Consider the following 13,447-nt stretch of genomic DNA (forward strand, 5'->3'; position numbering starts at 1 on the left):
GAATAAAAGAGGAAAAATAAGATCAAACTAGAAGAGGGACTAGTTGGGAACAAAAGGGGTTTAAGGGACAAATAAGGGTAGTGGGCGGGGATATGATCAGGGTACACTGAAATATGTATGGAGGTTATCATTTTGGGGGTTTTTTTGGAGGTAGTGTCTCACTCTAGTCCAGGCTGGCCTTGAACTCATGTTGATCCTCTTACCTCAGCCTCAGTTTCTGAGTGCTGGGACTAAAGGCATGCAGTACCGCATCTGGCTCTGTCAATAAATTTTTTAAAAATGGGGCTAGAGAGATGACTCAACAGTTAAGGTAGTTGCCTGCAAAGCCTAACAACCTGGGTCAATTATCTAGTACCCATGTAAAGCCAGATGAACAAAATGGTGCATGCATCTGAAGTTCATCTGTAGTGACCACTGTCAAAAAAAAAAAGGAGTCCTAGTGTGGTGGTATATACCTTTAGTCCCCAGCACCCAGGAAGCAGAGGTAGGAAGGGTGCTGTGAGTTTGATGCCAGCCTGAGACTACATAGTGAATTCCATGTTAGCCTTGGCTAGAGCGAGACCCTACCTCAAAAAAAAAAGAACAACAACAACAGGTGTTGGTATTGCTGAAGATTCCACATACTTAGGCTGCAAGGTCACTGAGAAATCCTGTTGGAGCTGAGCTGAAAACCTCCTCCATGTAGATCAGCTGACAGAAAGTGGGGAAAAGCTATGCTGCAAGCAGTTCTATGGGAGAGAGAGAAGTCATCAGTGGAGATAAACAGTGAACACTACAGGCCTTAAGTTGGGCCAGCCAGGCCTAATGAGCCAACAGGTGCAATAATGGCAAGTCTGCTATGGGGAAAACTAACTGTTAACTGGACTGGAGGCCTGTTCCACAGGAAGGAATACATGCCTGATACTGAAAACCTATGATGAAAGAAGTCATGAGCTCTAAGGGGATCATGAGCCCTAGGGGGGTAATGCCTGCTGGTATTTGGTTAAATGCATATACTATGATCATCAAACTGCCCAGTAAGCAGGTAAGCACTTTTGTTAATTGTTCATCCCCATATATTAACACTACTCTCACTTTTGGTTAGAGAAGCTTCTCTTTTCAGATGTTGGTGACCTCTGGGATGACTCAAAAGGCACCATAGTGCTGAGAAGTGATAGAGGAGTGCTCAGCACTGAAACATCTCTATCACACCTTCCAAGGCTTCGGGTCTATTGTGGAAGAGGTGGCAGGAAGAATGTAAGAGCCAAAGGAAGGGTAGGACTCCTTACAATGCACTTTTCCAGACACAAAATGGTCTGGATATCCATGACCTCGCAGTGCCTGACACTACCTACACAAGACCAGTATAGTAGGAGGAAAAGATGATGGCATCAAAATAAAAGACTGAGAGGGGGAAGGGGTATAATGGAGAGTGGAGTTGCGAAGGAGGAAAGTGGGAGGGGAGAGTGAATTATAATGGCTTATTGTCTATAATTATGGAAGCTGTCAAATTAAATTTTTTTTAATGTGTTGGTGTAGTGGGGCTGTGCCCACTAAGCATCACAGAAGAGGAAGGCGAGGGAGCTAATGGAGGCCTTGTGGATGAACTGCATAGACAGATCACACAATCCAAGCTAGCAAGACCAAAACACACAGGCAGCCTGTTGATGTTGGGAGGACTGGAGTCACTTGAGCTCTCCTAGGTGTTGTGTTCATTAGAAATGCAAGCAAGGTCAGGAGGCAGCCATGGGTGGCTGGGAAGGAACATGACCTCCATACACAACCTTACTTGTCCCCAGAGGCTCTTGGTAATGCACAGCATTTAACAGGTGCCGGTAATAAAGAACTTAATTAACTCTCTTGAGGAAAGATGTGGGAGAGGTAGAGGCTGACTCGCTTGCCCATTCCACGAATACTGACAGCTCCGGGCTTCAGCATGCTCAGACTTGAGGAAAGCCACTGACCCCACAAATGCATTTCAACTGGGAAAGAAGACTCATTGGATGAAGCCCTAGTGGGGGAAAAGAATAAGACCCTACAAAAATACCATCACTATATTTGTACTTTGTGCCAACTTTGGCCCAGTGGGGGAACCAATGGCCCATTTCACAAATAGGAAACAGACTGGAGAAGCGGAGTTGCCTTCTAGACAGTGAAGGAGCCCCAGCCCTGGAATCCACCCTAGAACCCTTTCACTTCCACAGCGGAGGCAGGGCAAACCTAGCACCTACAGATCTACCTGGCCATAGGCCAGGGCCCTTAAGCCTCCTCTGGTGTTCCCAACTCACCCTGGATCCTTCTCCCAAATAAGGACTTTTTGCCATTATGGTTATGGAGGGAGTGGAAAGAAGGCTCCCCCAATGCTTCTGAAGAGCCCAGACCAGAAGCCGGGAGGAGGGTGTTCCAGTTCCTACTGTCCCCAGCAGAGACATGGCTCACTGGAGAGACAAAGGCCCAGGTCCCCAGAGCAGGCCTGCCTGGCACAGCTGCTGGCATTTCAGGCTGTTGATGCAGCCAGAAGGTGGCGCCAAGGGAGAGCGTCCAAATGGGAGGCTGGGCAGGCTCTGCTGCAGCCAGAAGGTCAAATTGAATTCAGTGGCCAGGCTGGTCCTGAAAGCTCCAGCTGTGATGTTGTTACAGGCGCAGGAGTGGTCCTGGAGGGGCTGACCCACGACACCTCACCTGAGACGTCTCACCTGAGGCGAGGCACCATCTCTTCTGAGTCTACGAAAGTTGCCTACCTAAAAGACAGCCGGCTTAACGTGCTTTGGGATTCCTATCATTGCATTTTCCAGTTAGTCTTCCCTGTCTGTTTGCTTAGAAATAACAAGTCTCAGCCAGGTGTGGCAGCGCGTGCCCTTTAATCCCAGCACTTGGAGGCAGTGGTAGGACGATTGCTGTGAGTTCGAGGCCAGCCTGAGATTACATTGTGAATTCCAGGTCAGCCTGGGCTAGAGCAAGACTTTACCTCAAGAAACCAAAATAAATAAATACATAACAAGTCTCCAGTAATTATCTCAGCATTTCAGAGGCACTTTCCCTTCACCAATACACTCCCTTGTCACCCAGGCTTGAGACAATAGAAAAGTGGTTTAAACACCCAAAATGTTTTATTTTATCCATCGTCAGTGTAGGGCTGAAGGGCATGCATGGGCGCAGAGTGGCTAAGGCACAGTGTAGCTGCTTGGAACAGACTACGGAGCAGGAGGGCCTGAGAAAGGCAAATGTTCCCCAAGGCTGGGCTCGCCAGCTGATTTTTTGGCTGGGGGCTGACCATTAGCCCCAAGCCCCAGCAACCCGAAGGCGGTGTTGAAAAGGTTGATGGGAGAGGAGCCATCTGTGATCAGGGTAGATTTCAGGCCTAAGGACTGAAGCAGTTTCACCTGCAGGGCATGAGGAAGGGGTGAGAAGAGACAGTCAGACACTGGCCACTTATCTCAGCCTCCTGTCTAGGGGAACAACCATCCCAGCAGGCATAAAAATATTCTAAAGAGACACCGTGCCCTCTGTTTGGCTATCAGACTTTTGAAACAATGTCCCCAGAAAATTGGAATTTCCAGGACTGTAAAAATGGCTCAGCAAAGCTACTTCCAAGTCAAACGCCCACTCTTTTCCTGCTTCTATCAACTCGCCTGCATCTCTGGTCCAGCCACAGCCAGGTCCCTGATAGTGCTGGGACCCAGAGCCTCTGTCATCTGTTTGAACTTATTCACTTCCACCTCAGCAAGCTGCTGGGCCTTGCTAACTTCCAGCTGCAGCTGGGCCCGTGCATAGATCAGTTCCAGCTCTCGCACTTTCTGTACTCGCTGGAGTTCGGCCTCCTAGAAGGGGAAAAACAGGCGGTTTGAGATTATGAGGCCTGGGATCTGTCCAGCAAGTCAAACCCAAGCCAGCTGGCCTAAGGAAAACAGACAAGGAATGGAGTTGCAAACATTTTTGTTTAGCTGGACACCCATGGGAGCTCCTTATCCAAACCTGGAGAAGGGAGAAGACATTTGCCTCAGTGGGACTGAAGCATGAAATAAGGTCACTAATGTAAAACACAGAACAAAGTGGCCAATGCTTGCAGGCTCACCTTCACGGCATCTCCTAAATGCACTGCTACAGCACTGAGGACTTGGAAACCATAGAGCCCCCCACGCCGGCAGTCCCCAACTCACTGTCTCAATGGCCAGCGCCTGTGCCTTCAGCTTGGCCTGTAGCACAGAGCCCTCCCCCTCGATCCGAGCTGCTTCTGCTCGGGACTCAGCCTCGGCCTTCGCATTCCCTGTGCTCTCCACGGCCATGCTGGAGAGGAGGAAGAGCTGGGTAAGACCCCACACCCAGTGCCATGATAATCTGATTCTTTTTGCAATGCTGGGGATAGAGCCCAGGGCCTTGTGCATATTAGGTAAGTGTTCTACCACTGAGCTGTGTCCCTGGCTTTTCTGGGGTATTAGTTTATGCAGTGCAACGTGCTCTACCTCCCCTAGAAGCTTTTATTTTTCATTTATTTATTTGGTTTTTCAAGGTAGGGTCTCACTCTAACCCAGACTGACCTGAAATTCACTGTGTAGTCTCAGGGTGGCCTCAAACTCACAGCCATCCTCCTACCTGTGCCTCGCCAGTGCTGGAATTAAAGGCGTGTGCCACAATGCCCAGCTCCCCAGCAGCTCCAACTCACCTCATAGCCTCAAGCTCCAAGAGTTCCTTTCGAGCTTTTTCAGCTTCTGACTGGTCCAAGATCTTCTGCCTCTCTAGCCGGCCACGGGCTTCTTGCTCTAGTCTCTGAGCCTCATGCCTGGATGAGAGCAGCGACAGGTGAGATGCTGGCGTGAGGCTAGAGCTGGGAAAGAAGCATGGGGGGCGGGCAGGGACAAGGGTCGAGAGTCCCCTGATGGCTCTTTAGCAGCAAGTGGACTCAGACCAACCTGCAGGCTGCAAGCAGCCCTGGCGTGTGGGGCCGGGTGGTGATAGGCAGGCATGCTGGCTCTCCCCGCTTTCCCCCAGTGCCCTCTCCAAAGGGAAGAGGACAGGTAGGACAGTATCAAGCACCTTGGAGTTCAAAAAAGGATGTGCGTGCAAAGAGGGCGTTACTGCAGTGGGAGAGGTTAAGGGCTCTCAGCAAGTGGACCTTGGGGTGGAGGCCAGAGGAGACAGCCTCCTAAACACCTGTAAGTGCAGACAGTCCTGGGTGGGGGAAAGTGCATCTGAGAAGGAAACAGAGGCTGAGACAAATCCACTCAGGAAGCAGACTGGAAGATGGGTACAGAGACACCAGACTAAACCCCTTCCCCCAGAGCCCAGAAGGCTCTAGAAAGAGAGTTTGGGTCTTATTATAGCAAAATAGGAAGCTGTGGGAACAGGAGGGCCGTCTGCCTCATACTTTTAGTAAGCCATGCTCTGTTGGGCAAAGACAAGATCCTTGGGGACTGGATGGCAGCAGAGGGTGGGCTATTTATGGATACCATGCTATACAATTCCTGGCAGTGGCTGAAATGCCACCCCACCCCCGCCACTCACTTGGCCGCAGCCTCCTGAGAGTTGGTGGTGATCTCAATGGCCAGCTGGACACTGCGCTGAAGGGCATCCCGGGTCCTCTGGTCCACGGGCTCCACCGACTGTACATCCACGCTGCTGACCACCAACCCATTTTGGGGAAAGATGGCCTGGTCACGGGGCCTGGGCAGCAACATGCCACTGGGGCCTGTGGCTTCAGAGGTTTCAAAACCAAATACAGCTGTGCGAATGATGCGAGCTGAGTTCTTGTGGAAGTCATCAAAGCTGACGGAAGCCACAGCGCCCCGGACTCGGGATGCGATGGCCTTACAGGCATCACCCACAAAATCAGGCACTGAAAAGAGCTTGGCTGCCTCTTGAGGGTCGTTCCGGTTCTTCAGCTCAAAGTGCCTGTGAGCAGAGGCCCAGGATGAAGCCATTTTTCCCCAACAAATGACAGTCCTCTCTTTGAGCAGAACCTGAATATCCTCCATGGCTGACCAGCAAACAGAGGTGCTGATTTGTACTATGAAACTTACTACCTGTTACTACACTCTAGGAGGTGGAGCGATGAGCGGTCTCCCCATGTTTCAGAAAGGCTTATCTAGTGACTGGCCCACGTTCACACTGTATGTGGCAAGCCAATAACTCTTAATGCAGCACTAGGGCTCTAGGACCTACACTCTTACCTGTTGCTATGCCAGCCCCTTAACTAACTATATCACGGTATTTATTACTCTCAGTCGAGAGGTAAAGCACACGGGCCCAGAGCTGGTAAGCATATTTCTGCAAATGACTTATATAATTTGAATAGTTACCATTTGCACTCTGGTCATATAATCATATATGGGTATTTTTTATTTTGTGTCTATTTATTTGAGAGAAAGAGGCACATAAGCTAGGCATCGTGGTGCACACCTTTAATCCAAGCACTAGAGGCACAGATAGAAGGATCACTGTGAGTTCAAGGCCAGCCTGAGATTACAGAGAGAGAGAATGGTCACGCCAGGGCCTCCAGCCACTGCAAATGAATTCCAGTCACATGTGCCACCTTGTGCATCTGGCTATGTGGGTACCGGGGCCTTGACCTGACTCTTGCCTCTGCCTCCTAAGTGCGAGATTACAGGTGTGCACTGCCATGCTTGTTGTTATGCAGTATTAGGAACGAAACCCGGGTTTTGTGCACAATACAGGCAAGCATTCTACCAGAGAGCTACATCCCCAACTTTTTTAATTTTCAGAGCAGCCTTTCAGTAGAACCCAGTAAAGTGAGTCATGGTGTCAGGCTCAGGTTACTTTGCAGATGTGGAGGCTGAGGATGAGACGGCAGTGGGCTCCAGAGCGTGGGCTCCAGCCACGTGCCCACGCCGCCCATTTTCCTGTGTTGTTAGCCACTGACCTTTTGTTTTGTTATTGTTTTTTTCCAAGATAGGGTCTCACTCCAGCCCAGGCTTACCTGGAATTCATTCTGTAGTCCTAAGCTGGACTCGAATTCATGGAAATCCTCCTACCTCTGACTCCCAAGTGCTGAGACTAAAGGTGTGCACCACCATGTGAACAGCTGATCTTTTTTTTTTTAAATTATTTTGTTCAGTTTTATTTATTTATTTGAGAATGACAGAGGGAGAGAGAAAGAGGCAGATAGAGAGAGAGAGAATGGGCGCGCCAGGGCTTCCAGCCACCGCAAACGAACTCCAGATGTGTGCACCCCCTTGTGCATCTGGCTAACGTGGGTCCTGGGGAATCAAGCCTCGAACCGGGGTTCTTAGGCTTCACAGGCAAGCGCTTAACTGCTAAGCCATCTCTCCAGCCCAGCTGATCTTTTTATTTAAAAAAAAAATATTTATTTGCAGGGACAGAAAGAAAATGGGTATGTCAGGATCTCCTGCCACTGCAAACGTACTTCAGATGCATCTGGCTCTACGTAGGCACTGGGGAATCAAACCAAGGTCATCAGGATTTTGCAAGCAAATGCCTTTAACTGCTAAGCCATCTCTCTAGCACCCCTCTGATCTTTTCATAACCTCGTAGTGATCCATCTGGCTAAACATGTTCTGCCAGTGTAGCCAGGGTAGCTAGCATCCTGCTACTGGGTCCCTGAAGTCATGGGAGCAGGAGCTGAGTGTATAGTCTCTCCAGACTTGCTGAACTCTCAGCTTCCTTCTGGAGTGGAGCATCAAGTCAGATGTCCCACATGCATTCAGAGGAATGTCCCATCCTTGTTCCAAGGCCTGGGCCCAGCAACCCCACCTTACCAGTTGTAGGCAAGCTGCAGCTGCAGCCTGGCGTGGTCTGCCGTTTCAATGGTGATGACATCGGTAAAGAAGTCGGGCCCCAGCAGCAGGCAGAGTGCACGGCGGGCGTGGGGACGTTTGGGCCGCCCAGCAGAAAGCGACAGCACTGTGAACTGTTCCTCTGGATCCAGTGACACCAGCTCAGGCCCAAAGACCACACTGCAGAGGAGGCAGAAGTCAGACACAAGGAGCGCCTGCCCCAGGAGCACCCCGAGGCCAGCCGCTGGCTCACCGCGCTCTCTTGGCTCTGTAGTCATACACCTGCACCGCTGCATTGTGTGGGACCCGGTAGCTAACCACGCGGGTCTTGTTCCGGAGAATGGCAGGGTGCAGGGTTCTAGCCGTGTCCTTCTGGCCCCTGTCTGCCAGGGGGTCATGCCCCATATTCAGCAACTCCTCCACCCCAGGAGGCAGCTCCTTCTCCCAAAGGACTTCATCCTGGGTCAGCATATAGGTGCTTCCCATCACAGCCCGCACCTGTATGTGGGGGTGTCATCAGTGAGGGTCAGGGGGAGAAAGACACCCCAAGCTGTCCAGAGCAGAACTGGCCTGGATGTGGGTGTGGCACAGCATCATGGTTAAACACTGTCTCTGCTGGAAGGCTCGGTTCCGTCTTGTTGCCATCCGCTAGCTTTGTCTTGGGCCAACTACCTCACCCCTTGAGCTTCAGTTTCTTCATCTGCAAGATGGATGTAATCATGGGAAACCATGTAGGGCTGAGGAATGAACCACATTCCACATGTCTAGTTCCAAGAACGGCAGTTGGCATATCATGGGTATACAATCAGTTTGGAGAGCATCGGAGGCCCAGATGCGATCGCGGGTAGAACCTGGTATGCATGAACACACCCCTGGACTCTAAATTGTCTGTTGGAGTTTCCAAGAAAGACATTGGCGATTATAATGGAGCAGGTGTGTCAATAAGGCAGGCCGTAGAACATCACAGTCCAGCCCCTACCAGGGGTAGACCCACATCACTCACACCGCTTCCTGCCTACTGCCTTGGAGAAGTGACTCTGGCTTCCTGCTCAGGCCTGTCATGCTTTCCCCACCATGACGAAGCTTTCCCCCAAGACTAAGCTGAAATAAACCCTTTCCTTCCACAAGCTGCTTCTGGCCAGTGTTCCACCCCAGGAACAAGCAGATAACTGCTGGGCTAGAGCAATGGCTTTGCTTGCCTTCACAGCCCAAGGACCCAGGTTCAATTCCCCAGGACCCATATAAGCCATATGCACATAGTGGAGTTCATTTGCAGTGGCTAAAGGTTCAGGCATGTCCATTCTTTTTCTTTTTTCCCTCTCTTTCTCTCTCACACAAATAAATAAAAATATTTTGGAAAAAAAGATAACTACAGCAGAGAATGATCCTCAGTCAAACTGAGGTGAAGCAGCCAAAAGGAAAATCTCCTGAGATGTGGACAGGCAGAAGTTCTTACTGAACCTAGGCCACACACCAGGGAGATCTGTATGCTGGTACTACCTCTGCAGTAGGGGGAACACCCTGTCATTCAGCTGGAATTTCTAATATATAAAATGAGATCTTTAAGACAAAGTGGCAAATGCTCTGTGGAGTGACCTCAGCTGCCAGCCCCTGACCACCTGCTTCTGTGCATGCTGTTGGAGTCCTTTTCCTATCTTCTTTACCTGCCTCTGCCTATCAGCACCATCTGCTCGCCCAGAGGAAGTCACACAGCAGTGACTGTGACCATGACCCATTCCTGGACTGATACCTTTCCGGTCTTGACATCCTGCACATAGATGCCCTCATTCTGGTCCAGAGGGATGGCCTGACGCTCCTCCACCACTTCTACCTTGGCAGATGGCACATACTCCAGGGGCCCTCGGATGAGCCAGCAGTCTCCAGCTTGGCGGGAGACCTTCCCCTCTTCTTCCTCCTCTTCCAGGGACTGCAGGGCCCTCAGCAACAGTCCCTGTTGCTCCGACAGCACATATATATCCTGGATGCCTCGTTCTAGCCTCTCCCCTGGCTGGAGGAAAAATGACTTCTCTCCCTAGTGGAGAAAAGGAGAAGTTAGGAGCTGGTGCCACCCAGGGTCATAGCCTGGCCATAGTTTACTGGCTTGCCACTTACTGTATGGCCTTGGGCCAGGTCTTCTGATGGTTCTTCCACATCCCCATGTGGTGTTGGGCTTGTGTATGGTTGAAGACAGGAGCTCAGGATGCCTGCCTCTACGTTCCCCACACTCCCTCTCACGGCACTTCACTATGCTATCTGAACTCTGAGGCTCTGACAAACGTTTGCAGCTCATGTGGTCAGACATGTCCTAGAAATATTCTATCAACTGTTAGGGGCTGGGTCCTCAGGCTAAACAGTTAAGAATTAACCTAACTGGGTGCAGTGGTGACCATCTATAATCATGGCACTCAGGAAACTGAGGCAGGACCATCCTGAACTCAAGACCAGCCTCCATAATATAGTGGAGCTCCTGTCTCAAAAGCCAAAAATGGGGGTGGAGAGATGGCTTAGCAGTTAAGGTGCTCACCTGCAAAGCCAAAGGACCCAGGTTCGATTCCCCAGGACTCACATAAACCAGATGCACAAGATGGCACATGCTTATGGAGTTTGGTTGCAATAAGGCCCTGGTGCACCCTTTCTCTCTCTCTCTCAAATAAAATAAAAGTAAATTTTAAAAAAGTCAAAAGCAAGCTGGCATGGTGGTGCACACTTTTAATTCCATCACTCACAAGGCAAAGATAGGGGGATTGCTGTGAGTTCAAGGCCACCCTGACTGAGACTACATAATGAATTCCAGGTCAGTCTGAGCTAGAGTGAGACTAAAGGGAACTGAATTTTTTTTTATAACAAGTTTTTTTTTTTTTTTAGTTATATACAGTGTGTATACAGCCATGTTGGTACCATATTTAGCCTCCTCCCTGTCCTCCCCATTCTGCAGGGATCCTCCTCATGGGGAAAAGTGGGTCATACATTGTGGGGTTAGCCATCAGTTATGGGTAAGAGGCAATGTCTCTGTGCATAATGTCCCAATGTATGGCTCTAACAATCTTCCTACCCTCTCTTCAACAAATTTCCCAGAGCCATGTTGGGTTTGTTTTAGGTCTACTTCAGTGATGAGGTCTTGGGAGCCTCTGTGTCAATGGATCTCTGGTTTGGAAGGAGTTGAGTGGGGAACTGAAATTTTATACAGATATTTTTTCTAATAGAAATGAAATGAACATGTAAAAACGTTCATTTATAGCAGCAAAAGGTCTAGGCACACACACACACACACACACACACACACACAAATTTTATTTTCCTAAAGCCAAAAACAAAACAAAAAGCAAAACAGAAAAACAAACCTATTCACAAAGAAATGACCAATAGGACTGGGGAGATGGCTTAGCAGTTAAAGACATCTGCTTGTAAGGCCTGGCCAGATGTACAAAGTGGCACAGGTGTCTGTAGTTCATTTGCAAGAGGCCCTAGCATGCCCATTCTCTTTCTCAAGTAAATAAAAATAGTTTTTAGGGCTGGAGAGATGGTTTAGCGGTTAAGCGCTTGCCTGTGAAGCCTAAGGACCCCGGTTTGAGGCTCGGTTCCCCAGGTCCCACGTTAGCCAGATGCACAAGGGGGCGCACGTGTCTGGAGTTCGTTTGCAGAGGCTGGAAGCCCTGGCGCGCCCATTCTCTCTCTCTCCCTCTATCTGTCTTTCTCTCTGTGTCTGTCACTCTCAAATAAATAAATTAAAAAAAAAATAGTTTTTAAAAAAGAAGGCTTCCCGGGCTAGAGAGATGGCTTAGTGGTTAAGCTCTTGTCTGTGAAGCCTAAGAACCCCAGTTCGAGGTTCAATTCCCCAAAACCCACATTAGCCAGATGCACAAGGGGGCACATGCATCTGGAGTTCATTTGCAGTGGCTGGAGGCACTGGCGTGCCCATTCTCTCTCTCTTTCTTTCTCTCTCTGTCACTCTCAAATAAATAAAAATAAACAAAAAAAATTTTTAAAGGCTTCCCAAAACATTATAGGCTATTGCCAAGACTCGTAGTTTCCCACCAGAACTAGATGGTAAGACCCTATTGCTGAAGACTCCACAAGCTTGGGCTGCAAGGTCACTGAGAAATTATGCTAGAGCTAAGCTGGAAACCTCCTACTTGTAGACCAGCTAACAGAAAGCTGGAAAAAGGTGTCTTGCATGCAGCCCTATGACAGAAAGAAGTCATCAATGGCAGTAAACAGCAGTGGACATTCCAAGTCTTAAGACTGACCAGCCAAGTCAAATGTGCCAACAGGTACAATAGTGACATGTCTGTTATGGGGGAAACCAACCACTCTGTAATTGCACTGGAGGCTTGCTCTATGGGAGGGAAAACATGCCTAGTACTGAAAACCTAGTCTTGATGGGTTTGTGAGGGAGAAAGTAGGGGAGGGGAGGGAATTATCACAGTTTATTGTCTATAATTATGGAAATTGTCATAAAAGCATTTTATTTTATTTTATTTTTTGGTTTTTTGAGGTAGGGTCTCACTCTAGCCCAGGCTGACCTGGAATTCACTATGGAGTCTCAGAGTGGCCTTGAACTCATGGCGATCCTCCTACCTCTGCCTCCTGAGTGCTGTAATTAAAGGCATGCGCCACCATACCCGACCCTTTTATTTTTTTAAATGTTATAACAAAACATTTTACAAAGTGTCAGGTATGGTGGTTTTAATCCCAGCACTCTGGGTACAGAGGTAGGAGGATTGCTGTGAGTTCAAGGCCAACCTGAGACTCCATAGTGAATTCCAGCCCAATCTAGGCTAAAGTGAGACCTTACCTTGAAAAATTGAAAACATTTTTAAAAATGATGATAATAATAAAATAAGAAAAAAAAAAGTTAAAGGGCTTAAAGATTAAGGTGCTTGCCTAAGGACCCATGTTCAACTCTCCAGGTCCCAAGTAAGTCAGAGATAGAGTCTCACTCTAGCCCAGGCTGATCTGGATCTCACTTCTCACTTATAGTCCCTGGTTGGCCTTGAACTGTGAAGTGATTCTCCTACTTCTGCCTCCCAAGTACTGGGATTAAAAATGTGGGCCACCACATCTGGCTTTTCAATTTTTTTTTTAAATAATATCCCTTGACTTTTTTTTTTTTTTTTTTTTTTTTGGAGGTAGGATCTTGCTCTACTCCAGGCTGACCTGGAATTTACTATGTACTCTCAGGGTGGCCTTGAAGTCATGATGATCCTTCTACCTCTGCCTCCCAAGTGCTGAGATTAAAGGCATGCACCTCCATGCCCAGTCTGGCTTTTCAGTTTTATCTGGACTGTAGTATGCAGAAATACTTCATTTCTTTCACAGCTGTATATATACCATTACATGAATACATCACATGTTTTTATTCATCAGTTGATGGACATTTAGGTTGCTTTGACTTTTTCTGCCTCGTGTTTTAAAAAAATATTTTATTGGGCTGGAGAGATGGCTTAGCGGTTAAGCGTTTGCCTGTGAAGCCTAAGGACCCCGGTTCGAGGCTCGGTTCCCCAGGTCCCACGTTAGCCAGATGCACAAGGGGGCGCACGCGTCTGGAGTTCGTTTGCAGAGGCTGGAAGCCCTGGCGCGCCCATTCTCTCTCTCTCTCCCTCTATCTGTCTCTCTCTCTGTGTCTGTCACTCTCAAATAAATAAATAAATAAATAAATATTTTATTTACTTATTTATTTATAAGAGAGAGAAAGATGCAGATAGAGAAAAAAAATG

General features: G+C 48.7%; 1 protein-coding gene across 1 annotated transcript in view; it reads right to left on the reverse strand.

The window, feature by feature from the left end:
* Nucleotides 1–3,070: 3,070 nt before the first annotated feature.
* Nucleotides 3,071–13,447, reverse strand: part of LOC101599435 (major vault protein) — a 35,728-nt gene continuing 25,351 nt past the window's right edge. The window contains exons 8-15 of the mRNA XM_004670189.2: nucleotides 9,481–9,762; nucleotides 7,984–8,228; nucleotides 7,713–7,910; nucleotides 5,482–5,868; nucleotides 4,643–4,759; nucleotides 4,140–4,266; nucleotides 3,612–3,800; nucleotides 3,071–3,362 (exon numbers count right to left, since the gene is read on the reverse strand). Coding sequence (XP_004670246.1) covers nucleotides 3,174–3,362; nucleotides 3,612–3,800; nucleotides 4,140–4,266; nucleotides 4,643–4,759; nucleotides 5,482–5,868; nucleotides 7,713–7,910; nucleotides 7,984–8,228; nucleotides 9,481–9,762 — 1,734 coding nt within the window. The 3' untranslated portion in view covers nucleotides 3,071–3,173. The remainder of the gene's footprint in view (nucleotides 3,363–3,611; nucleotides 3,801–4,139; nucleotides 4,267–4,642; nucleotides 4,760–5,481; nucleotides 5,869–7,712; nucleotides 7,911–7,983; nucleotides 8,229–9,480; nucleotides 9,763–13,447) is intronic.

The sequence above is a fragment of the Jaculus jaculus genome, chromosome 12 (genome assembly GCF_020740685.1).
Source record: "Jaculus jaculus isolate mJacJac1 chromosome 12, mJacJac1.mat.Y.cur, whole genome shotgun sequence".
In the NCBI taxonomy this organism is placed as follows: Eukaryota; Metazoa; Chordata; class Mammalia; order Rodentia; family Dipodidae; genus Jaculus; species Jaculus jaculus.